This window comes from Ovis canadensis, chromosome 3 (genome assembly GCF_042477335.2).
Source record: "Ovis canadensis isolate MfBH-ARS-UI-01 breed Bighorn chromosome 3, ARS-UI_OviCan_v2, whole genome shotgun sequence".
Taxonomy (NCBI): domain Eukaryota; kingdom Metazoa; phylum Chordata; class Mammalia; order Artiodactyla; family Bovidae; genus Ovis; species Ovis canadensis.
The window spans coordinates 32,864,593-32,890,412 of NC_091247.1; the positions used below are offsets into that span (position 1 = coordinate 32,864,593).

General features: G+C 41.3%; 1 protein-coding gene across 11 annotated transcripts in view; it reads right to left on the reverse strand.

The window, feature by feature from the left end:
- DTNB (dystrobrevin beta) overlaps positions 1-25,820 on the reverse strand; it is a 241,145-nt gene that overhangs the window by 27,174 nt on the left and 188,151 nt on the right. For 6 of the 11 annotated variants that reach the window (XM_069582810.1, XM_069582804.1, XM_069582807.1 and 3 more), the window contains 4 exons: positions 20,973-21,058; positions 19,991-20,104; positions 14,491-14,587; positions 9,227-9,247 (listed from right to left, as the gene is read on the reverse strand). In XM_069582810.1, the coding sequence (XP_069438911.1) occupies positions 9,227-9,247; positions 14,491-14,587; positions 19,991-20,104; positions 20,973-21,058 (318 nt within the window). The remainder of the gene's footprint in view (positions 1-9,226; positions 9,248-14,490; positions 14,588-19,990; positions 20,105-20,972; positions 21,059-25,820) is intronic. The other 5 variants (XM_069582811.1, XM_069582806.1, XM_069582808.1 and 2 more) reach the window with 1 other exon arrangement.

Genomic DNA, 25,820 nt, shown 5'->3' on the forward strand with positions numbered 1-25,820 from the left:
TCAGAGCCCTAACCACTGGACAGCCAGGGAGGTCCCAAGCAGCGCTTTTTCACTGGGGATAACTGTACCTGATAGGAACCTGGTGGGGGCATATCACCGGGATTTAGTAGGTGGAGATCAAGGATGCTGCTAGACATTCTGTAACATACAGAACACTCCTCACCCCCCACTACACACACACACACACACACACACACACAAGTAATCTCGCCCCAAATGTCCATAGTGCTGAGGATGAAAATGTGGTTGACGGTGATAGCATTATGAGGTCCTAAAGAGAGTGGCCTGCCCAGGGCCTCTCTTCCCAAACAGTGAGCTGCTATGGAAGGAAGCGGGGGCCACCACTAGCTTCAGATCAGGTTAGAAACTTCAAGGGGCCAAGAATAAACTTTGAGACTCTTCTGCACATTTGGGAGCTGTCCAGGGGCAGCTATAGGCCTGAGAGTCTCCTAGATTCTTGCTTGGTTTCCTGAGATCTGAGCTGGTTAAATATAGGAGCTGAAAACTGAAATATGAAAGCAGTGGATAAATATTGAATATTATATATAAGTTAATATGAAATATATAGTAATAAAAGCATGGAAGGATTTATGGTTAGCCAGCTTTGTAGAGCAATAATGAGTCGGCATGGTTTCTTATTAAAGATACCACTTTAATGGCTGAGTAGTATTCCACTGTATACATATACCACATCTCCTTTACCCATTCCTCTGTCAATGGACATTTTGTTTGCTTCCATGGCTTGGCTATTGCAATCAGTGCTGCAGTGAACACTGGGGTGCATTTATCCTTTCGGATCATGTTTTTCTCTGGATATATGCCCAGGAGTAGGACTGCAGGGTCATACAGTAGTTCTATTTTTAGCTTTTTAAGGAAACTCCATACTGTTCTCCATAGTGGCTGACTTAAAGGTACCACTTTAGCTGCAGGTAACTGTCTTTCTGCATTCTCTCTAATTTTATAAAGAATGCTTCTGTATTTCTTTCTTCTCTTTTTTTAAGCATTGGGCAATCTACACTGCAGCGCCAAATGGGAGGAATTCTACTTGCCAAATTATGATTAGCAACAAATGGAGAAGAGTGCAAAGGAGTTTCCCATACTCTTTATAATATGATTCTTTGGCTGAAATTAAGCAGATGTTCATTTCAGTTAAGGACGCTAAGCCAGGAAGCTCCCTACCTTGGCACTGCTGTTAATTTGGAACATCAGAACCAGCCCGAGGTCAGCTATAAAACCCTAGAGATTGGTATGGCATCAGGACACATGGAAACGCCGACAGATGCTCTCCAAGTGGAGGGTCATGGATTCAATCGCATGCCAAGTGAGGATGCCGAGTGAGGTCTCACAGAAATAGAGTGTAGGGAACCCTTTTTTCTGCGGGAGGCATCCCAGAATCCCAGAGCTAAGCCAAAAGAGAGGGATCATGGAAGAAGCTGATGTTGTTTTCTTAGGATGCTTTCTTTTGTCTAGAAAAGTGGAAGGGAGAAGGTTGGCACGATAAACCCTGGGGAAGGAGTTGGTTCGAGGGCCCAGAAAATGAACTGAAGGTCAGAGGGTTTCAAAGTCACAAAAGGAAACATCAGTCAAATGAACCCAAGAGGATTTCCGCAGACCCTTCTTGGTTCATAGCCTTTCCCCAAATACACCGATTGGTATCAGTGATGAAAGGATCAAAGAATTGTGGACTGGAAATCTATAGATGAGAAAATTGAGGTTTGTAAAGGTTATATACATGGTGAGACAGAGAAGACATGAGGTTTTGTAACAATCTATTCACATGCAACGCTGTAAGGTAAACTCCTTATTTCACTCCTTCCTTTGTTGAGGTGACACCAGTGGGGGTGGGGTTGAGCAGGTTGGACAAGAAGACAAAAGTCCATCTTTCAGAGCTGTCTACACTCTACCGTAATGAAATCTTCCTTTACAAGGTTGTTACCTTATTGTCAAATCCTTGTCTTAATTGCCTTATTAACTTTCTCCTTGAAACTTTCTGGTTTTTCATGAGAACCCACCATCCTACCTGCTCTTTCGTCTTTCTGTCTATAATGGGTTTTCCTGTGTTTATGGGTCAAACTTTAACTTTATGTTGCTAGCCCTGTTTCTCCACTAAATTTCCAGCAGCCTAACCCCAAATATCTAACAGACCAAACGAAAAGCTTGACTGTCTGCCGACTTTTTGTAGCTCGTACACCGTCAGATCCAAGTCCCTTTCCTGTATCCCACATCATCCTCCTGGTTCAATTTTTTCTAAGTCAATTTCCCAGGCTCTTGGGCTCAAAAACCTAGAAGTTACCTTCTTTTCTGTTGATGAGACCCAGACTGTAGTATTCTGGGGGCAGATCTTATGTCCTAGGCTACTGGAGGGTGAACTTCTCCAGCTTGGTGTGTAGAAACATTTTCCAGAGGCCTTGGTGTATGTTTTTCATATACTGTATGCATTCTGATTACGAGAACAAAAGACATAAATATAGTATAGGAGGAAAATAAACCAAGTAGGTAAGGCAACCTTTCAGCTTGTGATTGACACCAGTTTTGAAAAATATTGGGAGTGCTGCAAAGAGCCAAAGCTATTTCCCTTATATTTTCAGGCTATAAGCTCTCTCTGTTTAAGGAGTTTTGGGGAAATGAAATGTAAGTACCCACTTTTCAATATTGCTATGACATTTTCTTTTGGAGAAAACAACAAAAAAACCCCAGTAAGCTACCAGGTGCCTATAGTAAGTACAGGAGCCAAGACTGGTGAACGTGACCATGTTTGAAGACTTTCATGAGGCCATCTATGGGCAGATGTACAAAGAGTGGGACTGGGATCCAGGCTAAAGGTTTGGGGCATAGTCACAAAGTTCAGCACATTGGTCCTTGTTTACCAAAATCCATTAGTGCAGCTGGCCAACTTGGAAGGGAGGGCAGCAGTGGTGCCTAAGGCTCTAGTTATCACTGACCTGGCTTGTGTTTCTGAATATAGGGCATCATGCCAACCATGAAATAATGTTCATACTATTTGAGTGTGGTATTTGCGTAGGATTTCTCTTTTGATCCTCCAAAAGGCCAAGCTCACCCACTGCTCAAATGAACATATGTAATAAGACATTGCTTGAAGATTAAATAAATAAATGGCAATCCTTTGCCTGTCAGGAAGCAGAAGACTCAGGCTTCTGTTACAGAATATGGTGCAGCCAAGGAATTCCAGAAAAATTTTTAAGAGGCATGTGAATCACTTTTCAGTGAAACTGCATTCAAAGATGAAGTGAACCAAGAGGGAAACCGACCCATGAACACATCAAGGGGTTCACCAATAATCTCTTTAATGGACAATGAGGAGGGTTTTATTTGTTGTTGTTTAGCCTTTTTTTGGTAAGTACTTTCTCTTTAACTTACAAAGTTAACATTCATGAGGTCTGTCCTGGCAGAATCACAGGTCAACCATGGCTATATTTGGTGAAGCCATGCTCAGAGAAGGGGGCTTCTGAGAGCTAGCCCACATCATGCTTTCTCTGGTTTAGTCATGTGGGGTGTTTGTCTGGTTCTGGAAATCAGAAAGGGCCTGGGGCAAGATCCACTCGATATCCCAACTGGCTGAAGTAGAGAGATGCCAAGTGTGGGCATGTTCTCTTGGTGAAATCCCCAAGATCCTCTAACTACATAATTTTCAGAGTACCACCTACGTAACTCTCTGGATCACTACTCTTCGAATTGGGATCAAGGTCACCCCTGTCCCCTATCCTTATGCATTACTGTCTACAGTCTTTAACTCTGATGCTGATCTGTATATAAAAAGCAATGATCTTCTAATAAAAGGAATTGGAGAAATGTTTAAAGGAATACACGCTACATGAGTAAAGTGAACCGATGCCTTGGATAGCTTATTTTATTTGGCATTAGCAATGCAGCAGTGAAATTTTATGGAACGCCGAGTCTCTGAGAAAAATGGACCCTTAAGGTGTCCCTAGAATAAATCTGTACACTGAAATCCCTCCAGAGTAGGACTGGAGACTGTTTGACCTTGAGGGAGTAGTCCACAGTTCAAGGTCACTATCAAAGCAGGGCTTTCACCTATCTGTTGTTACTTTAGTGTGCCCCTCTGTACCACACTTCTGGTTATGGGCATTGGGTTCTTACTAAGTAACGCTCAAAGTGTTTTCAATGGATACAAACAATTACAGGTATCCTGCATTTTATAGATTATTTGTGCTTAAAAAAGAGAGGGTGTTCTTACTCCACATAATCTATCTGTTCTTTAGAGAGAAACAGTGACAGAGTTAATAAAAATACTAATATATTGGCTTGTTCTTCCTATTCTTTTGGTAAAGCTGAAAATTGTTTTTCTGATTCTTTTTATAAAGGACATTTCTGAACCATCATTTAGTCTCTTGGATAGATCTACCTATTATATGGAAGTACCTTGAGTAAAATTACTGCTTAGGTTCTTGAACCAGTTATGTCCCTTAAAAAAACCTATAAATTTACACAGTTTTTAAGTCAATATCTTATACATTTGGTTAATACAAGCTTTCATTCAGCAACTATTTATTGAGTATCTGCCATGTGGCAGGCGCTGGGCTAGTGGCTAGGGGATGTCGTAGTGAAAAAGGCAAACAAGGTCCTTTAATTATGGTCTGACGATTATCATGGGCCTGATTAACCCTGACTCAACCGATATAATCTAATTCCTGGGTCTGTTAAACTGTAGGGTATATCATGGGTCGAACAGTCACTCAGTGAGGTCTTATCTGAAACAGCCAGGCAGTTCTACCCTTAATTACAAACCTAGGATCTGAGAAAAAAGAAGGGGGAGGAGGAAAGAAGGGGGAGAGGAAAGACAGAAGAATTATCAGCTGAGGTACTAATGTCACAAAAGTACTGGAAAAGTGGCGGAGGCTGAAGGCAGAACCACAGCCCCAAAATCACAGTTAAGGTCAGTTATCATCCATTTCCCTCAAATTCCCCAAAAGCCAAAATAATCCCTGAAAGGGAAGAAGGCAAATAGTATAAAAGGTTCTCTATAATGGATTTACAGAGCCAGTGTGGGGAAGGGTGTCTAGTAAATTCTTCATTTAAAAAGTCTTATAATTATTTTACAACCCATACAGGGTAATGCACTTTGATAGAGAAGAAATTAAACTCTACCAGTCTGAACCGGGAGGAAGAAAGTGTGACGACTTAGTTCTGCGATAAACACCTTTTGGTGCTTCGATCAATAATGATACAGATTAAAGCAGATGCTTGAGTTCTAAGGCTGTATGGTCTTCCCAGCTGTACATGTTACAAATATTGGTGAACTAGGCAAAGCCAGTCCATTCAAATTTGCACCTCACTGAGAAGGCAATGGCACCCCACTCCAGTACTCTTGCCTGTAAAATCCCATGGATGGAGGAGCCTGGTAGGCTGCCGACTATGGGGCTGCACAGAGTCGGACATGACTGAAGTGACTTAGCAGCAGTAGTAGCTAAGTCTTAGGTGGGTCCAGTTTAAACCTGTGATGCAGACAGAGGAAATTTCTACCTGCATCCCCAGAGCAGGCTGTTTTACCTCACATCACAGTGGGGAAGGATGAGGGAAAAACAATTTATACCAATTCCTGCTTTGGACAGTCCCCTGGGACAGTGAGGACTACAATGTGAGCTCAGGACCTCAGCAACCAAGAACTCCCAACACACGTACACAAGTAGCTTGTTCATGGCAGGCTCCAGAGATCTGGGTCTAGCTTCTCATTTTGCCAGTCTCAAGGAGAGTATGATCTCACACACGATCAAAGGTCACTGGAATGAACATGTTGTTATTTAATCCCCTGTCTGCTCAAGGTCAGCTTTAAATTGACCTGAGAAGTAATATGCCAGAAGTGATCATTTCTGATTCTTGGACTGCACAGTAATCCATAAAATTTTTTAAAAATGAAGTGTCTCTTGGAAGCCCTTACTACTGCCATTAAAATAAATATCCACCATGTTTGTCCTCCTCTGAAAGGTGTTCTCAGTAAGTTATGCGGTGTTCTTGATCACATACTTTGCTGGCACATTCAGAGTGGGCTCAGGAGATGCTAGTCTGAGTGTACGGTTGGAGGAAGTTCCCAGCAAATAGTTTCAGCTGTAAAGCACATCTCTGGGGCATTACCAGCACCTGCTTTTCTAATTCTTCTAAACAAACTGGAGGATCATCAGTTCAGTTCAATTCAGTCGCTCAGTTGTGTCCGACTCTGAGACCCCATGGATTGCAGTACATCAGGCCTCCCTGTCCATCACTAACTCTCAGAGTTTACTCAAACTCATGTCCATTGAGTTGGTGATACCATCCAAACATCTCCTCCTCTGTCGTCCCCTTCTCCTCTTGTCTTCAGTCTTTTCCAGCATCAGCGTCTTTTTCAGTGAGTCAGCTCTTCCCATCAGGTGGCCAAAATATTGGAGTTTCAGCTTCAGCATCAGTCCTTTCGATGAATATTCGGGACTAATTTCCTCTAGGATGGACTGGTTGGATCTCCTTGCTGTCCAGGGGACTCTTAAGAGTCTTCTCCAACACCACAGTTTAAAAGCATCAATTCTTTGGTGCTCAGGTTTCTTTATAGTCCAACTCTCACATCCATACATGACTACTGGGAAAACCATTGCTTTGACTAAATGGACCTTTGTTGGCAATGTAATATTTCTGCTTTTTAATATGCTGTCTAGGTTGGTCATAACTTTCCTTCTAAGGAGCATCTTTAAATTTCATGGCTGCAGTCACCACCTGCACTGATTTTGGAGACCAAGAAAAAAAACATCTCTCACTGTTTCCATTGTTACCCCATCTATTTGCCATGAAGTGATGGGACCGGATGCCATGATCTTGGTTTTCTGAATGTTGAGCTTTAAGCCAACTTTTTCACTCTCTTCTTTCACTTTTGTCAAGAGGCTCTTTAGTTCTTCTTCATTTTCTGCCATAAGGGTGGTATTATCTGCATATCTGAGGTTATTGATATTTCTCCCAGCAATCTTGATTCCAGCTTGTGCTTCATCCAGCCCAGTGTTTTTCATGATGTACCCTGCATATAAGTTAAATAAGCAGGGTGACAATATATAGCCTTGACATACTCCTTTCCTGATTTGAAACCAGTCTGTTGTTCCATGTCCAGTTCTAACTGTTGCTTCCTGACATGCATACAGACTTCTCAGGAGGCAGGTCAGGTGGTCTGGTATTCCCATCTCTTGAAGAATTTTCCAGTTTGTTTTGATCCACACAGTCAAAGGCTTTGGCATAGTCAATAAAGCAGAAATAGATGTTTTTCTGGAACTATCTTGCTTTTTTGATGATCCAGTGGATGTTGGCAATTTGATCTCTGGTTTCTCTGCCTTTTCTAAATCCAGCTTGAACATCTGGAATTTCATAGTTCACGTACTGTTGAAGCCTGGCTTGGAGAATTTTGATCATTACTTTGCTAGTGTGTGAGATGAGTGCAGTTGTGCAGTAGTTTGAGCATTTTTTGGCATTGCCTTTCTTAGGGATTGGAATGAAAATTGATCTTTTCCAGTCCTGTGGCCACTGCTGAGTTTTCCAAATTTGCTGGCATATTAGTGCAGCACTTACACAGCATCATCTTTTAGGATTTGAAACAGCTCAACTGGAATTCCATCACCTCCACTAGCTTTGTTCATAGTTGCTTTGTTCATAGATGCTTCCTAAAGCCTTGACTTCGTATTCCAGGATGTCTGGCTGTAGGTGAGTGATCACACCATTGTGATTATCTGGGTCATGAAAATCTTTTTTTGTGCAGTTCTTTTGTGTATTCTTGACACCTCTTCTTAATATCTTCAGTTTCTGTTAGGTCCATATCATTTCTGTCATTTATTGTGCCCATCTTTGCATGAAATGTTCCCTTGGTATCTCTAATTTTCTTGAAGAGATCTCTAATCTTTCCCATTCTATTGTTTGTTATTGCAGGATCATACTTCCCTGAAATTAAGTGTGGTCATACGTCTTGCTTTGACCAATGGAACAGAGTGGAAGTGATATGTGTCACTTCTTGGAAAAAGCATTTAAGGGCTGGGCTTGACCTTCCATCCTGATCATTTCCTGCTTTGCCCATGTGAATGTTCCCAGTGATACAAAGGTGCCGTAAGATGAAAGTAATACATGATGTGTAAGTGAGGAAAACACAAAACCAAATAAATCAAAGACAAAAACAAGATTTTGTTACATTAAAGCTATTGAGATGTATGGGCTTGTTGCCTACTCTGACTTCATCTTTGTCTTCTTTCCCTCTTTTTGACAGTCTCCTTTTCTCTTTTCTTGCCTCCTCCCCTCATTACTCATCTCTTCCATCCTTTCCCTATGATTCCATTGCTCTCTTAACTGGAAATAATAGTAAATATAATGTTTTATATTCCTATTCTTAATTTAAAACATGGACAAATTTGCTTTTTGAATAAGAAATGAGGACATTTGAATAAGAAATGAGTACAGTGAATGACATATTTCACTTAAAAAAAAAAGCCTTGAGGTTAAATTAAAAATCAGGTTTAGCTTGTATTAAAAAATGCATGCTTTGAAAACCTTACTATATTATATAAAGATATGGTGTTACCATTGTTGATATACTCTCAGTTGATTCCAGTGTGGGTTAGTGGCTATCAGGAAAAATAAAAACAAACATAAACCTTCCCTAAACACCAAGCAGCGCAGAAAAACCAGAGATCCCACTGGAGTGGTTCTGAACAGGAAATCACTTACAGCATGATCAACCACTTAGCTTTCATTGGTAACTCTGTTAAGAAGGCTGCTGGAGTTGGAACACCAGATTATTTAAGACTAAAGAACATCTAAAGTTATCCCTCTGATGCACATCTTCATGCACAGTCATTCACAACATAGTATTTAGCCCCAAGGTCACCCCCACCATCCTGAAAGTTTTTTCAAGCAATTAAAGTCACCCTAATCACGAAGCAGCAGAGAACATAAGTGCAGGAAATGCAATTATAGCCTGGCTAATCATGCATATTTAAATAAACACAATAGATGTGTACTCTGAAGACAAATTCAACAAGCTCTGGTTTCAAATAAGAACATGCACTATTAAGTAAACATAACGAGGGCTTTTAGGCCATTTTACAACACGAGGGAGAGAACTGATGAGGGTTTTACACAAGACCAACTCTGCAGAAATGATCTGGGTGCAGGGAGGAGAGGAGAAGTTATATGAGGAAAAGAAGAACATGCAAAAGGAAGCAAGAGGTGGAGAATTCTGAAGTTCACTTACTGCCTGTTTTTGCTCTTCCTCCTAGAGGTGGTGAAGATGAAAAAAACAGTAGAGGGAAAAAAGGAGAGAAATTAATGCCCATCACCACAAACATCTGGAACAAAGTGACAGAACAGGGCAAACCAGGTCAGACCCATGAGTTCAGAGACCCAAGAGCCTGACCACCATCAGAGCATCATCAGGTGGATAGTGCAAATGGCAAGTTTATGCTACATCCAGTTCTTTAAACGCTAAGTTCTAGAGTTAGAGCGAAAGAACCTCATAAAACCTCTAGTCCAACTTCCCCTTTTATATACAAAAAAGACCTGACTTGCCCAAGGTTACATCACTATTTGAGGTAAACTGAAAGAAGGAGCTCAACCATGACTCGAAAGCTCAATGATCGTTCTGTTTCACCATTCACAATATTCACAAGTGTTTAGATACACTTCTCTATGCCAGTGGTTCTCAAAGTGCAGAACACAGACCAAGCAGCAGCAGCATCACCTGGAAACTGGTCAGAGATGCGTGCTTTGCCCTGTATCCCCCTAGACCAAGAGAATCGGGGTAAGGGCAGCACTGTTTCATGAGCCTTTCAGCGGATTCTGAATCCTGCTAGTTTGAGAACTAGTGCTCTTAAGAACTTCCTAGACACTAGAGATTCCATCTGGCCACAGATTGTTTTATTTAGTCTCCTCTCTTCCACGTGTGGAGCTTTTGGTCACTGTGTGGTCCTTCTCAAGGATGCACATGCATCCCCTTCCCTTCCCGCTCTAAACTGGAAACTGCTTCAAGGTCCTAAGAGGGTTTTCAAAGAGAGTTCTCATTACTCCAACACAGGTTCGTTTACTCCTCCCTATGCATGAAGCACTACAAACATGAAGGTAAGGTATGGTCTCTGTCTCTCAGAGCCTTACAGGGATGGTACTCAGAGAAGGCCTCTCCTAACCCTTAGCTCTCAGAAGGCAGCTGTAGACACTGAAGAACGAAGCACAGTGAGGAGGGGATAAACACTTCCGAGTTCCTCTCTCTTCAGTCTTGTGCTTCTAAGTTACTCTCTTTTAATGGGTCTCTTCGCTTCCTTTTTCTGTGCCTCATCATGGGTAACTGTGGTCATGACACCTCTGCTCTTTGCCCAAATACACAAATCTAAAAGCTGTTCAATGGTTCCATTTAAATTGGATCCATCCGTGCAGACTGTCTTTACTAAACATGTGTGTAGGAAGTCTTGGGAATAGATACGTGATTCTCATCTGCAGATCTGGGAGCAATGGTGAGAATGATTTCAGTAAAGGCAAGGAATTATAAAAGGGAGAGGAATAGTAAGAATCTGGAGAGAGTCATTTTATTCCTGCAAGGGAGAGACATACACTGGAAATTAAATGGGCACCAACAATCTCCTGAGGAAACTCCAGTTCAGCACCGGAAGATATTCTTCATTATCAAAGCCCCAGCTGCTAGATGCCTGGCCAAACCTAGAACCACAAGCACCCAGGCAAAGAGGGGCCTGAGTGTTAGCGGAATTCACCTGAAGAAGTTAGCATCTTCCAGCTTTTGCATCTGGTATGCATGGCTCCAGTTAGAAGGGGTTAGAGTTTTACAGTTGGGGAACGAACTTCCTGCCTAGTCAGGCTTCCCTGTGAGGCAGCACACTTTTCTCCCATTCATCCGGCAAGGCAAATAGCCACAGAAGAGTTATTAAACAATTCAAAATGTGTTTACTGCTGGCATTAAATGTTGAAATGGAAATTGGTAGGGGAGGAACAGGGCAATCCTGACAAGTCGGAATTGCATCTGAGATCAAAAGACCAGTATATAATGTCTTAGAACTGTTTCTAAGATACCTTATTCTCACTGCTTTCTCCAGGTTGGGTATTGAAGACAACATCACCTTGGCTCAACAGAATAGGGAAGTTCAGAAAGCAAGGTTTCATGTTTGCACATTTGTGACTCTGCTCTATAGAATTTATCCAACGACATAAGATCATGATAATTTGCAGTAGATGTATGTCAGGTTAGGATGGGGTGAGTGGACAGGGCAGTGTTTCTAGGACTCAGAGAGCCCCCATGTGCATTGGGATTGGCAGAGACTTTGGTTAAGTGTTACTTAGGATGCTGTTTAATCCAAATTCACCAAAGTTAATCAGATAAAGGCTCTGTCAACATAATAAACAGGTCAGATATAAAGTCTTAGAACCTTTTTGTTATCAATTAGTTGGGGTCAGTAAAGATTGACTGATGACAAGTCAGGCATAGGAGCCAAGTTAATTTAAAGGCAGGTAATAATGCCTTAATTATAAGGTACAAATCTAGGATTGCTCAAGTTACCTGAAAATATGGGAGACCCATCCATGTGGGGGATATCTGGCTCAGTGGCCAGAATAATGTCACAGCCATTGTATTTATTGTCATCTATATTTTAAAAATTCATATTCCAAATCTCATGTGCAAATGAGGTTAAAATTTAAAACTACAGAATTCATTTGGTAAATGTATTTCAAAAGTAATATTGGAAAAATCAAAAAAGAGGCAAAAAAAATACTGGGAACATGATTTAGAAACAAACACCAACATACAACTATTTCTGGATCAAATAGGAAGTTTTAGATAGAGGTTATCCATATATACTCATTCATCAGGGGAAAAAACGTAAAGAAAAGATACATCCTGAAACACGGGTACTTGAGTGTCAGTCTGTATTATGTCATTTGGAAAAAAACAACAATAAGGAGGCACCTGATACTCCCTGGTGACAGGGACTGAGTCTTAGTCACCATTATATACCACATAGCGATACCGGACTCTTAGGAACTCAATACGTTTCTTCTGGATAAATGATTTTTACCCTGCCTTATCCCCTCTCCGCCAAATTTACGATTTCTGCTGAATGAATTAATAAACAATGGTGACACTTCACATGTATGCTTCTTCAAATTATCAATTTTCAGATAAATAGACACAGTATATAGTATTTCCCTGGAATAAAATTAAAGTATTCCACTTGAAATAGAAACTTACTGTGTGGTATACTTTAATTCATGAGTATCCCAGATCATGAGGCTCAGTTGTCCACCTGACTAACTACTTACAGCTGTTTTATGAGGGCACTAAACGCTAGCGGACTGAGCATGAATGAAAGCAAGACAGTCCTTTGAAATTAAAATTAGAATTCTTTTACTATTTGTTGGTAAATGTAGTTTTCATAGAAGGAAAACATCTTTGAGATTTTAATAGAAGTCAATGATTCCTATGTATAACCTTTTAGAAGTGCATATAATACTCAAATTAAGGTTATGCTGTAGCCTTTTTAGGAAGCTGGACACAAGGTCTGAGATTTTCAACTGTGAATTTTAATCAATGGATTAAAAAAGATGACATTCCTGGTTTATGTTTCCAAATCCTTTCTCCCTTTTTGAATGACCACAGCCTGTCAGGTGGATAATGATAAGGCATTTAAGAACCTGGGAGGGGATCCTACAAAACAGAGCAGTGAGGTCCTGCTTATTTTACTGAAATTGTAATTAAAAGACAACGGCTGGAAATACAAAGAAATGGAGGGTTTGGGAACAGAGTTGCAGGTATCAGCTCCCTCTGCTTAGGCCTTGAATACAAGTATCAGGGGTACACAGCAAGGTCAGGGTAATGCACATGGGACCAGGGCCAGGAACTCTGAGGAACACGAAGGCCCATCAGCTGATGAGGCCCACCAGCTGATGGGAAAGCTTTCTGTAATACTTAGGGGAAATGTATTCTGACTTCCCTTCAGTTTGCATAAACATTTTTGCCTTTTACAAAAATCACCCCGGGGTACCTTCCCATTTATGTTCTGGGTAATATCTGAGAAACATTTTTCTGAAAGGGAGGTAAATCCCCTATAGCCTTCTGTCCTTTGGGTGGACTAACCCCACATCGGTGGAGCTTTCACAGCCCTGTATAGCTCTAGATGCTGCACTGGCCCAGTGTGTTTAAGCTCGCCCCTGCTCTCTTGAGTGGGTGACTGGGTTGCTTGGTTGGGTACTTGACAGCTATTTGAGGGATCTGGGCCAGGTTTTAGGCATAAGGTTTTCTTTAAACAAGACCCATTTAGACAAACTATTTCTCAGGAGAAATCCTGCTAACAGGGTTAATGTAGAAATATGTCTCCAAATACCCTAATACCCAGGACCAAAGCTACAAAAAAACTCAGCTTAAAACTAAAAGAAATGATTGTCTCGAGCAAGCCAAAAGTCAGTTCAAAACACAAACACTCCATTTACCCAAGCTGCTAATACCACAAGCTTTATTATTAAAGGGCAGGCTGATGATGAAGTTGAAGAAAAGTCTTCCAGCTGACCTATTCCTGGATTTCCCCTCCAAGTCCAGACCCTTGTCACTCCAGGCCTGAATGATTTCACTAGCCTCCTATTATCCTTTAGTTTCTCCTCTTACTGACCTGTTGCGTACATTTTCCTAAACTATTGTTTCAAAACCTTTAATGACTTCACCTTATCACAGGATTAAATCCACCCCCTTAGCCTGGCTTCTGAGGTACTCAACACTGGATTTCCATTCTGGCTTCTAACTCTGTGACATACCATGAAATACAACGGTTTCATTATAGACAGAAAGACATTAGGAATTTACAGCCTAAACAAATGTACCCTGGTATTGCTGCTACAGGGCTGGTAAATATTTCTACTCAGTGCCAGGCAAGCTATCCAGGTGAGGACATTTAAATGCCAAGCATGCCTTTGCTCTAGGGTATGGGGGCTGTAATATCTTTTCCAATAAAAAGTACTGAAATTATTCTATATTTTTTCAAGCCCCAATATACCAAACCTAGAGCTATCTGCTATTTTATTGCTCCTAATAGAGCAAAATTATCGATTAGAGTTGGTTTGATTAGGTTGGTTTGCCTCTATAATACTGATTAAAATAGCACACAATATTTGGTAAGTATTCAAGTACACTATTTGAAGTTTTATCTTAAAAGAAACTTTATATAATTGAGAAATATTCATTTATATATAGCTAATACTCGATGGATGTGAGTCTGAGTGAACTCCAGGAGTTGGTGATGGACAGGGAGGCCTGGCGTGCTGTGATCTTATTCATAAACATTCTTATTTATTCATAAAAGCACATCACTCTGGTTCTGGTTACTAATTTTTTGTAATTGGGCTTTAACTAGTTAACCCTTTAGCCTCATCCTGTTCTGACATCACAGGAAAGGCAGAAGCTGAGCTGGGGGTGAAGATGGACAAGAAGAGCTGAGGTGGGGGGAGGAGCCTGGCCGCCGCTCTTACCTTCAGTAGCTTCATCAGCCCTTCCAGCTGGACCATCAGCTCCCTCCTGCTCTCTTGCAATGCTGACATCCTCTGCTCCAGTTCGTCTTTCCTCTGCCTGTCAGAAAGGAAAAGTTCATGAGAAACGAAGAGATGAAGCTCTGATACTGGACATATAAAATGGTGATATATCTGTTTTGCCCACTTTACTGCTATGAGAACAGCATGTAAGACTGCCTTCGAAAGTATACATTGCTGTAGAGCAAAAAAGTATTGTTAATATTATTAAAGTCATTTTTTTAATTCTTCAGGAAGTCAAATACCTCATTTACACAAATTAGTTCAATTTTAAATTAACAGTGGAGAAAAATGTGTGAAAACTGCTCAGATAAGATAGGATTCAGTTGTCAATGCTCCCAGAACTACCCATCAGGCTCAGAAAGTGTGACAGAGTTGAGGATGACTCTGTCTCAGAGAACTTGGTTTCCCTGAGGACAGATTTCATGCCATCAAGTCTAGGTCAATCTGTCCAAACCCAAACTTAAGACTTTCCTTCCTAAACGGTTCTCTTTCTCAATTTCCCCATCTCTCCTACTTTTTCTTCTAAGCTTTTATGGCTGAAAAACTTGATCCTCTTTGATACTTTCCTGTTCATTTCCTAGATTTCATCAGTCACCCAATTCAGATGATTCCTGAATATCACATGTCTATCTTTCTATTCCTGCTTCTCGGACTTTATCCAAGTATGCTTCACCTCACACATGCAATGGTCTCCTAGCTTGACTAATCCTGATTTCACCTAGGATGACTGGGAAAAAAGCACTGGAATATAAATCAAGAGATTGAGGCCCACCATTTTACTCACTATGCAACCTTGGACAAGTCACTTAACCTGTCTGAGTCTCAATTGTCTCTTCTCTAAAATGGAACTAATAACAAATTACTAACAGTCATATTTTACAAAGCTTTTTTGATGTGGATGATTTTTAAAGTTTTTGTTGAATTTGTTACAATATTGCTTCTGTTTTATGTTTTGATTTTTGAGTGGTGAGGCATGTGGGATCTTATCTCCCCAACCAGGGATTTCACCCACACTCCCTGCATTAGAAGGTGAAGTCTTAATCGCTGGACCACCAGGAAAGTCCCAACAACAGCACTATCTTGAAGATCAAGGAAGATGGTGGACATGAAAGCATCCTGTGGCCTTCACAATGCTACTCAAAGGAAAGCTGTACTCCTTTCATCATCTCATGTAATAATCTAAACAGCAGACTTTTCCTAGCATCACTGACTCTGCCCTGCATAGCCATTGGCCACACGTGACTACTCAGCACTAGTCCGAACTGAGATGCACTGTAAGAGTAACTTACACACTGGATTTAAAAACTTAGTGTGAATGAAAGTAAAACATCACAATAATTTTTAATGCTGATTAAATGTTGAAAAGATAATATTTTAGATTAGGCAGGTTAAATGAAAGAAGTTTTAATGGCACCTATTTCCTTTTAGTTTTTCAACACGGTTGTTAGAAAAATTTTAGTACACAGATGGCTCACATTATACTTCTATCAGAGAGAATACTGCTACAAACTCTACCTACATTTGATCCAAAGTTCCTTACTTCCCTTTCTCTTCTGTGTCTGGACCTCCAGCCACGGTTCACTTTTTCCTAAGCAGACGGCATCACTTTACGACTGAGTATGCCCCTGCTCTCTTCCAAATACTATTTATTCCTTAGTGTCCATCCTAAACGTCACTCTTTTCGGGAAGCTATTCCTGATTACTTCAGTGGATATCGGATCCTGCTTATTTAATCACTATAGCAACCAGTGCTTCTCTGGGGCACTTAATTTATTTTACCTTGTACTGCTGTCATTCATACCATGACGCAAAATCTTTGAGGTCAGGGGATGAGCCTTACTCATCTCTGCATACACTGAATGATTAAGAGAATATCACACATCCAGTGTGGACTCAATTAACATCGTGAACTTAATGAAATCATTATTTGAAGCTCTCGAAGGATTTCCAATGACCTATCACTTAAGGCTCTCAGAATCTGGTCTCAATTATCCAACTAATTTTATCTCCCATCACTGGTACTCTAAAGATTAATTCACTGGATGGCTGAAAACAAATTCTTAGCTTCAAGATTCTTTCCTCTCTCTGAAATGTGTTATATTTATTGGGGAATCTTGCTGAACCCCAACTCTGTATCTAATCTTAAATGTTTTATCCCATACTTCATTCAAACCATAGCTACCTTTCATGGTTCAGCCCAAATTCCACCACCTTTAAGGGACAAATTGCTTCTAAATTTCTCCTAATATCCACACTACTTATTATTAACATTGTACAGTATTACTTAGGTAATTAGAAATTTATTTTATGTTTTGTTTCCAAAACAAGATTATAACTTTTTAAGATAGAATCATTGTCTTCTTCATACTCCCTAAATTTCCAGCACAGGTATAAACTCAATAAGGAGTGGACTCATTCAATTTTCTAGAAAGTCTTTCTTCCCTGAACCCCCAAGACTGGATGCAGTATTCTTCCTCTGTGCTGCTGTTGCTAAGTCGCTTCAGTCGTGTCCGACTCTGTGCGACCCCATAGATGGCAGCCCACTAGGCTCCTCTGTCCCTGGGATTCTCCAGGCAAGAATATTGGAGTGGGTTGCCATTTCTTTCTCCAATGCATGAAAGTGAAAAGTGAAAGGGAAGTCGCTTAGTCATGCCCGACTCTTAGCAACTCCACGGACTGCAGCCTACCAGGCTCCTCCATCCATGGGATTTTCCAGGCAAGAGTACTGGAGTGGGTTGCCATTGCCTTCTCCATCCTCTGTGCTATGCAGCATCAAATAATTACAATACAAAATGGCAAAAATGAATGAACTACAGCTATCAGTTCTTGCAGCTACATGGAAGGATCCTAAAGAACAGTATTAAGTGGGAAAAATGTCTCAGAAGACTGCATATTAGTTTCATTTCAATAAAGCTCAAAAAGCAAAACTAGACACTCTATTGTGTGAACATACACACATATCTGAATAGACTTTAAAAGCAAGGGAATGATAAAGCAAATTCTGGATAGAGGTTAGCTCTTGGGGGGAAGGCAGAAGGAAGTGAGACAAGATGGGGGCACTTACGCAGATGACATGGCTTTAGCAATATGTGAATTCTCAAGTAGGGTGTGGGTTTCTGGGTGTTCATTTTAGCATAATGTTTCATATCCTACTCTCTTGTTTCATATATTATTATAATAACAAATATACCATTAAAAATAATAAAGGGGGAAAAGACAATTTTGGCAGTCAAGATTCATAACCACTATCCCTAAGGACAAAATTCTCTATCTTGTTTTATTATACTAGCTGGGTACTGGCAGTTCCTGTATTCAAATACATATTTCAAAACCAGAAGGATGTTAGGACAAATGAATCTTGCCCTTTATGTGTCTTGTGATAAGCAAAAGTTTGTAATATTAATCTAGCTGAATTTCCCAACTTCTTTCATGGCTAGTAATTCTGAGAAATTAGTTTCTATTCCAAAATTCTAAAGAAATTCTTCTACGTTTTCTTCTAGAAGTTTTAACATTTTTGTCTCCGTGTTTCATCCATCTGCCGGTGTTTTTTGCATATAAGTGTGAGAAAGAAAGCCAGTATGTGTGTCCTTATGCGTGAGCAATTGCTCTAGCACACTTTATTAAACTGTCCCTCTTTTTTCAATGATACAGAAGCTGCTTTTGAGATTAAATACTTTCAGATTTCTCAGAATTTAGACCTTCCTTGGACTTAGATTGAATTCCTTGCCTGATGTCACATCGCTGGATTCTGCCCTTTGTCTATTCTGCCAGGTCTACGATTTTTTCCGATCTCTCTAGCATAAAGAAGCCCTTTCAGCACTCCCAGTCCCAGCAACAGTGAAACTAAAATATGACAGTTTTTTGCTTTTCTAGATACAAGATAGTCACCTGTGCCTGAGCTGAGGTGGAGAAAGAAAGCAGCTAGCTGTGTTATCGGAGCTGTGCTCCGAGTCAGCAGCTTCTGCTTTCCCATCCTTCCTGCTGCTGCTGCTGCTAAGTGGCTTCAGTCTGATATGACACCAATTGTGTTGATTTCCCAAATGTGCAACAGCGGACCCAGAGCCACCAAGATCTCAGTCCGACTCAGAAACTCAACTGAATTTCTGTTTTGGAGAATGGGAATCTCTGCATCTCTAAAGATTTTCTTCTGCACAGCTTAAATTCTTGATGACTTATCTATTAATGACATAAATCTAAACAGAAGGAGAGTTAGAAAAAAACAATCATCTCTATTCTTTAAGAGAAGAAATCATGGCTGGGAAGCTAAATGATCTAAATCAAAGGAAGAACTAAGGAAGGACTTTCAACTCTGTAGAAATCCAGGTGATGGCACATTAGAAATCGACTGTGGGATGCCAAAGGTTACAACCTATGCAGAGAGAATCCACTGTTTGAGAATCAAGCCACTCATTTAGTTTCCATAACAGCTTCACTTAGGGAAGAAGGTGCACACATCTTTCTAAGACTGATAGGAAATAAGACCCTATGAATGTTGATCCCCAGGAGAAGGGCAACCCACTCCACTACTCTTTGCCTAGAGAATTCCATGGACGATGGGGACTCAAACAGACAACGATGGAGCAACTAACACACACATACAACGTTGCCTGGATCTTGCTCATGTCATACTCTTCTGGAAGATGCCTTCATTCCCCTGAAAATAGCACCAAGTGGGAGCTGAAGCTGCTCTCTACCCCCGTCTTGATCCCACATCCTTGGTCTCTCGTTCCTTGAAAGAGTTTATGTTGAAGTGGAAGGTACCCTTTTCCCTGTTGCTTGGAAAGATTGAAGGCAGGAGGAGAAGGGGATGACAGAGGATGAGATGGTTGGATGGCATCACTGACTTGATGGACATGACTTTGAGCAAGCACCGGGAGTTGGTGATGGACAGGGAAGCCTGGCATGCTGCAGTTCATGGGGTCGCAAAGACTTGGACACAACTGAGTGACTGAACTGAACTGAACTGGAAGGTACCAGAGCCACAGTGTAAGGGATTCCCACTTGGTTTCACATCTCAGGGGATTTCCCGACACAGACTCCTGATCTATGAAGTGCTAGAGAACATACTCGAAGGACGGGAAGAGTATTATTCCTCGCCAAGAGTCTTTAAAGTCAGACTAATTCAAGATAAGAAGATGGAGTGCAGCACCCTGGGCTTCTTAAAGCAATCACAGAAGTATAAACACTGCTCTACTTGCGGTGGAGCTGGAGGCTGGTGTTTACCTAGTTCTGGAATGAAGGCAGGAGATCACAGAATGATTAATAAAGGAACTCAAACATCTGAAGCAGTAACAGAATGAGTGGAATGCTTCAGCTATTCGTTTTAACATGACTAGATGTATGGATGAACGGATCCTATCCCACTAGTCTGGTTTCCTAAGACATGAACTCCTACCAGAGCAGGTTATGTTGGGGACGGCGGTGCAGGACGCTTACTTACCTCAGGAGCCGCAGCTCGGCCAGCAGCGTGGGGTTCTGCTGGGCCTTCTCCGGGGTGGGCTGGGACGCCTGCTCGTGCTCCAGACGGAGACGCTGAATCTCCTGCAGGATCTCTCTAGACAGGGTGGGTGAAAGAGATGGCCACGTGATGCTTCACAGCGGTCTCTTTCTCTCTCTTTCCTGTTAGAAATTTTTATTCCACTAGTGCTGCCTCTGTCTATCTTGTTCCGAGTGCTTCTGAACAACCAAGACGTGAAATGGACGTCATCTTAAAATACCACACTTGATATTTCCTCAATGAAACAACCCTTCGTGGTAGAAAAAGTCATATAAATCTTCTTCTCAAGAACTCAAAAAAAAAAAAGAACTTGAAAAATCTCCACAGAAAAATGACAACTAGAATACTCAGTTCCTCTCCAGGGGAAACTTGTAGCCTTCTAATGCAGGTCTAGCGCGTATCTCCCTCAAGTCTTCCTCTGTCTCGCTTCCCCTCCTGACCCCCAGCCCCTACCCCGAGAGCCGATGGTGGCCCCTTCCTCCACGATGCCTGCTCTCCTCTGCCCAACCTCCTCATCCTGGTTCCTGCCTTTTCAGTGCGTGATGTTGTGTTGTTTGGGCTCCAAGCCTGTGAACGGCTCTTCTGTGAGAGACCATGCAGCATCACGGGCCAGGACGAGACGGCGAGGCAGAGCAAAGGCTCCCAGAGTGGAGTGGAGAAAGGAAAGGTGAGAGGGGAACACACTGGTGGGTGGGGAAAAGAATTTCCCCGAGGGCATGTGAGCAGGGTTGCCGATGGCCAGAATGAACTGCGGGCAGAGTTCATGCACAAATTAGTGTCCAGGGCAAGACTTGGGCTAGCCTATCTTAACCAAGATGGAATCTTCCTTTGTGGTCAAAACCCATCTAGACTGCAAGGAAAACGAGAATCAGATACTCACATGATCTTGGGCTTATAAACTGGCTTCCTCTCTCTGCATTCTTACCTGTTTTTATTTTCCAGTTCTGCAATAAGCTGTCTTTGTTGTTTGTTGGCATCAAAGTTAAAGCTCAAGTCAGTGGGAGGACGGGTCTAGAGTAAGGAAGAAAGGTTTTTGGTTTTTGATTCAAATATATCCAGAGCCCCAGATGGACTGATTTTTTTTTTTAAACATATTTTTGAGGTATAATCTACATACCATAAAATCCACCCATTTTAAGTGTACAATTCAATGAGTCTTAGTATATTTAAAGTTATGCAAACAAAGCACCACAGTCCAATTTTAGAACATTTTTCATCACCAGGGAAAGTTCCCTCATGCCAGTTTGTAGTAAACTATGACTCCCAACCCCAACCGCAGGCAAACACTGATCTGCTTTTGTCTACAGTTTTGCCTCACCCCACTCCAGTACTCTTGCCTGGAAAATCCCATGGACAGACAAGCCTGGTGGGCTGCAGTCCATGGGGCCGTAAAGAGTCGGACACGACTGAGCGACTTCACTTTCACTTTTCACTTTCATGCACTGGAGAAGGAAATGGCAATCCACTCCAGTATTCTTGCCTAGAGAATCCCAGGGATGGGGGAGCCTGGTGGGCTGCCGTCTATGGGGTCGCACAGAGTCGGACATGACTGAAGCGACTTAGCAGCAGCAGCAGCATACATGGAATGATACAACATGTACTCTTTGGTTTCTGGCTTCCACTTAGTATGTTTCTGAGGTTCATCCATGTTGCTCCATGAATGAAGGTTCCTTCCTTCTTACTGCTGAATAGTATTCCACTGTTTTCAGCTTTTGGTTATTACAAATGAAGCTGCTCTGAACTCTCATTCACAAATCTTTGTGCTGATATGTGTTTTCATTTCTTTTGATTAAATACCTAAGAGTGGAACTTCTAAGTTACATGGTAACTCTGTATTTAACATATTGAGAAAGTGTCAAACTGTTTCCCAAAGTGGCTGAACCATTTTACAATCCCAGCAATAGTGAAGGAGGGTTCCAACTTTGTCATATCCTTGCCAATACCTGTCATTGTCTTTTTGGTTTTAACCATCCAAGTGAACGTGAAGTACCTAAACTGTGGGTTTTTAAAAAATGAGATATAATTTACATGCTTTAAAATTTACCCTTTTAAAGTATACATTTCAGTGGTTTGAAACTATACTTATAAGACTGTGAGCCCATCACCAGCATCTACTTTCAGGACATTTTTACCACCCCCAGAAGAAACCCACAGTCACTCCCCACATCCCTCTCCACTATCTCGTGACAACTGCTAATCTACTTTCTGTATCTATGGGTTTGCCTATTCTAGACAGTTCATACAAATGGAATCATGCAATATGTGATCTTTTAAGTATAGCTTCTTTCACTTAGCAAATGATTTCAGGGTTCATCCATGTTGTAGCACATATCAGTATTTTATTCCTTTTTATGGTTGAATAATATTCCACCATATGGATAGATAGTATTTTGTCTGTCCATTCAACAACTGATGGGCATTTGAGTTGTTTCCATTTTGGTGGGCTATTTTGAATAATGCTGTTATGAGCATTTGTGGACAAGTTTCTGTATAGAGACATGCTTTCATTTTGGGCGGTGTATAAGAGTGCAACTACAGAGTTACATATAGGAACTGTCTTTTGAGGAACTGCCAAGGCTGTTTCCTACATGGCTGCACTTTTAATGATATACAAATAATTTATACTCTCACTAGCAATATATTAGAGATCCATTTTTCTACTTTCTTGCCAGCAGCTGTTATTGTTCATTTTTTTGATCATAGTCATCCTCTGTTCAGTTCAGTCGCTCAGTTGTGTCCGACTCTTTGAGACCCCATGAATCACAGCACACCAGGCCTCCCTGTCCGTCACCAGCTCCCGGAGTTCACTCAGATTCACGTCCATCGAGTCAGTGATGCCATGTAGCCATCTCATCCTCTTTCATCCCCTTCTTCTCCTGCCCCCAATCCCTCCCAGCATCAAAGTCTTTTCCAATGAGTCAACTCTTTGCATGAGGTGGCCAAAGTACTGGAGTTTCAGCTTTAGCATCATTCCTTCCAAAGAAATCCCAGGGCTGATCTCCTTCAGAATGGACTGGTTGGATCTCCTTGCAGTCCAAGGGACTCTCAAGAGTCTTCTCCAACACCACAGTTCAAAAGCATCAATTCTTCAGCACTCAGCTTTCTTCACAGTCCAACTCTCACATCCGTACATGACCACAGGAAAAACCATAGCCTTGACTAGACGGACCTTAGTCGGCAAAGTAATGTCTCTGCTTTTGAATATACTATCTAGGTTGGTCATAACTTCCCTTCCAAGGAGTAAGTGTCTTTTAATTTCATGGCTGCAGTCAACATATGCAGTGATTTTGGAGCCCAAAAAAATAAAGTCTGACACTGTTTCCACATCTATTTCCCATGAAGTGATGGGACCTGATGCCATGATCTTCGTTTTCTGAATGTTGAGCTTTAAGCCAACCTTTTCACTCTCCACTTTCACTTTCATCAAGAGGCTTTTTAGTTCCTCTTCACTTTCTGCCATAAGGGTGGTGTCATCTGCATATCTGAGGTTATTGATATTTCTCCTGGCAATCTTGATTCCAGCTTGTGTTTCTTCCCCTCCCGCATTTCTCATGGTGTACTCTGCATATAAGTTAAATAAGCAGGGTGACAATATACAGCCTTGACATATTCCTTTTCCTATTTGGAACTAGTCTGTTGTTCCATGTCCAGTTCTAACTGTTGCTTCCTGGCCTGCATACAGATTTCTCAAGAGACAGGTCAGGTGGTCTGGTATTCCCATCTCTTGAAGAATTTTCCACAGTTTATTGTGATCCACACAGTCAGAGGCTTTGGCATAGTCAATAAAGCAGAAATAGATGTTTTTCTGGAACTCTCTTGCTTTTTCGATGATCCAGCGGATGTTGGCAATTTGATCTCTCGTTCCTCTGCCTTTTCTAAAACCACCTAGAGAGTATAAAATGTATCTCATTGTGAATTCAGGCTTCCTAGGTGGTTCAGTGGTAAAGAATCCACCTGCCAATGCAGGAGACACAGGTTTGATCCTTGGGTTGAAATATCCCCTGGAGAAGGAAATGGCAACCCACTCCAGTATTCTTGCCTGGAAAATTCCATGGACAGAGGAGCCTGGTGGGCTGTAGTCCATAGGGTCACAAAGAGTTGGATACAACTTAGCTACTGAGCACGCACACATATTGTGAATTCAATTTTTATTTTCCTAATGAGTAATATGTTCAGCATACTTTCACAAGCTTACTGGCCATCTAAATATCTTTGGAAAAATCATTATGGTTTTGATTTTCAAATCCACTGACGTTTTTGATTCTGATTACCTCCTTTAAGAATACGGAAGTCAAAAAAAAAAAAAAAAAGAATATGGAAGTCAATCAACCCAAAATATGAAAATGGATGACTAGGTGACATTTCCCTTTCATTGATTAGCCACAGTGGAAGCTCTAATGAAGGCTCTGGCATGGTTACGCTTCACTCCATGTATAAACATGATATATGATGAAGCAGAAACCTTGTTTCCTATCTAGGGCTTAAAGAGGCAATCAGTAATTCTTTTCATGTGAAACTTCCTAAATAAACACAGGTAAAACAGCATAGCAAATCTGAGTAGGAGGCTTTTTCTAAAATCAAATTACCAAATACTTTTCTTTTTTAAAAGGGAAAAAAGTGATCTTTCTTCCTACAGGAAGAGTGGACCAGTGGCCAACTGAGCAAGTTCTCTCTATTGTCTATGCATAGTCTTGCGAGAGCCTGAGCTGAACCTCGGAAAAATGGCAAGCCTGAGACTAAAGCTGCTATGAATAATAGATTTACAAATCCTGAAGACTGGAGTTAAAATGAATGGTTCCTTACCAGAGTGGGACCAAGGAAAATTATGGATGTGGCAATGAACTCTGAAAGGAACTGGTTTCATATAATGATAAGCAATCAAAACCCCCAAAGTATTTCACTGGACATTTCTAAAGCATCTTCTTTAGTTTTGAGTGTCTGACGGCAATGCTAAACCATCTCTCATAGAGGAAGTTGATGCACGAATCAAGAATGATTATCAACAGTGATTCCTAATGAGAACATATGATATAGTACAGGGAGCTCTGCTTAATGCAGTGTGGTGACCTGAATGGGAATGAAGTCCAAACGGGAGGGGATATATGTATATGCATGGCTGATTCATTCTGCTGTACAGGAGAAACTAACAGAACATTGTAAAGCAACTATATACATGCCAACAAAAATTAACTTAAAAAAACAGTGACTCCTAACCAGGCAATATTCTTTGGCACCAAGAAGCATTGTTACTCAAACATAAAGAAGTAGGGGTGGGGGCTTCCCTGGTGGTGAAACAGTTAAGAGTCCGCCTTAAAATGCTGGGGACACTGGTTCAATCCCTGGTCTGGGAAGATCCCACATGCCACGGGGCAACTAAGCCTGTGTGCCACAACGACTGAAGCCTGAGTGCCTAGAGCCTGTGCTCCAAAACAAGAGAAGCCTCTGCAACGCAAAGCCCGTGTGCCACGATGCAGAGTAGCCCCTGATCTCAGCAACTAGAGAGAGCCTACGCACAGCAACGAAAACTCAGAATGGCCAAAAATAACTCGATAAATAAAAATTTAAAATGCACACACAAAAAAGAAGTAGAGGTGGAAGAAGATTCAAACCCTTAGTTGTCCCACCTGGAGCAGCCTGCACCCTAGCTCCTTCACCTGGATGTAACAACAGGGAGAGTCCCCAGTGGAGAGAGTTGAATGATGGCTTATTTCACTCAGACAAATATCAAACCTAGTCAAGGTATATTAAATAATAGCAAAACGTAAGGATTTTA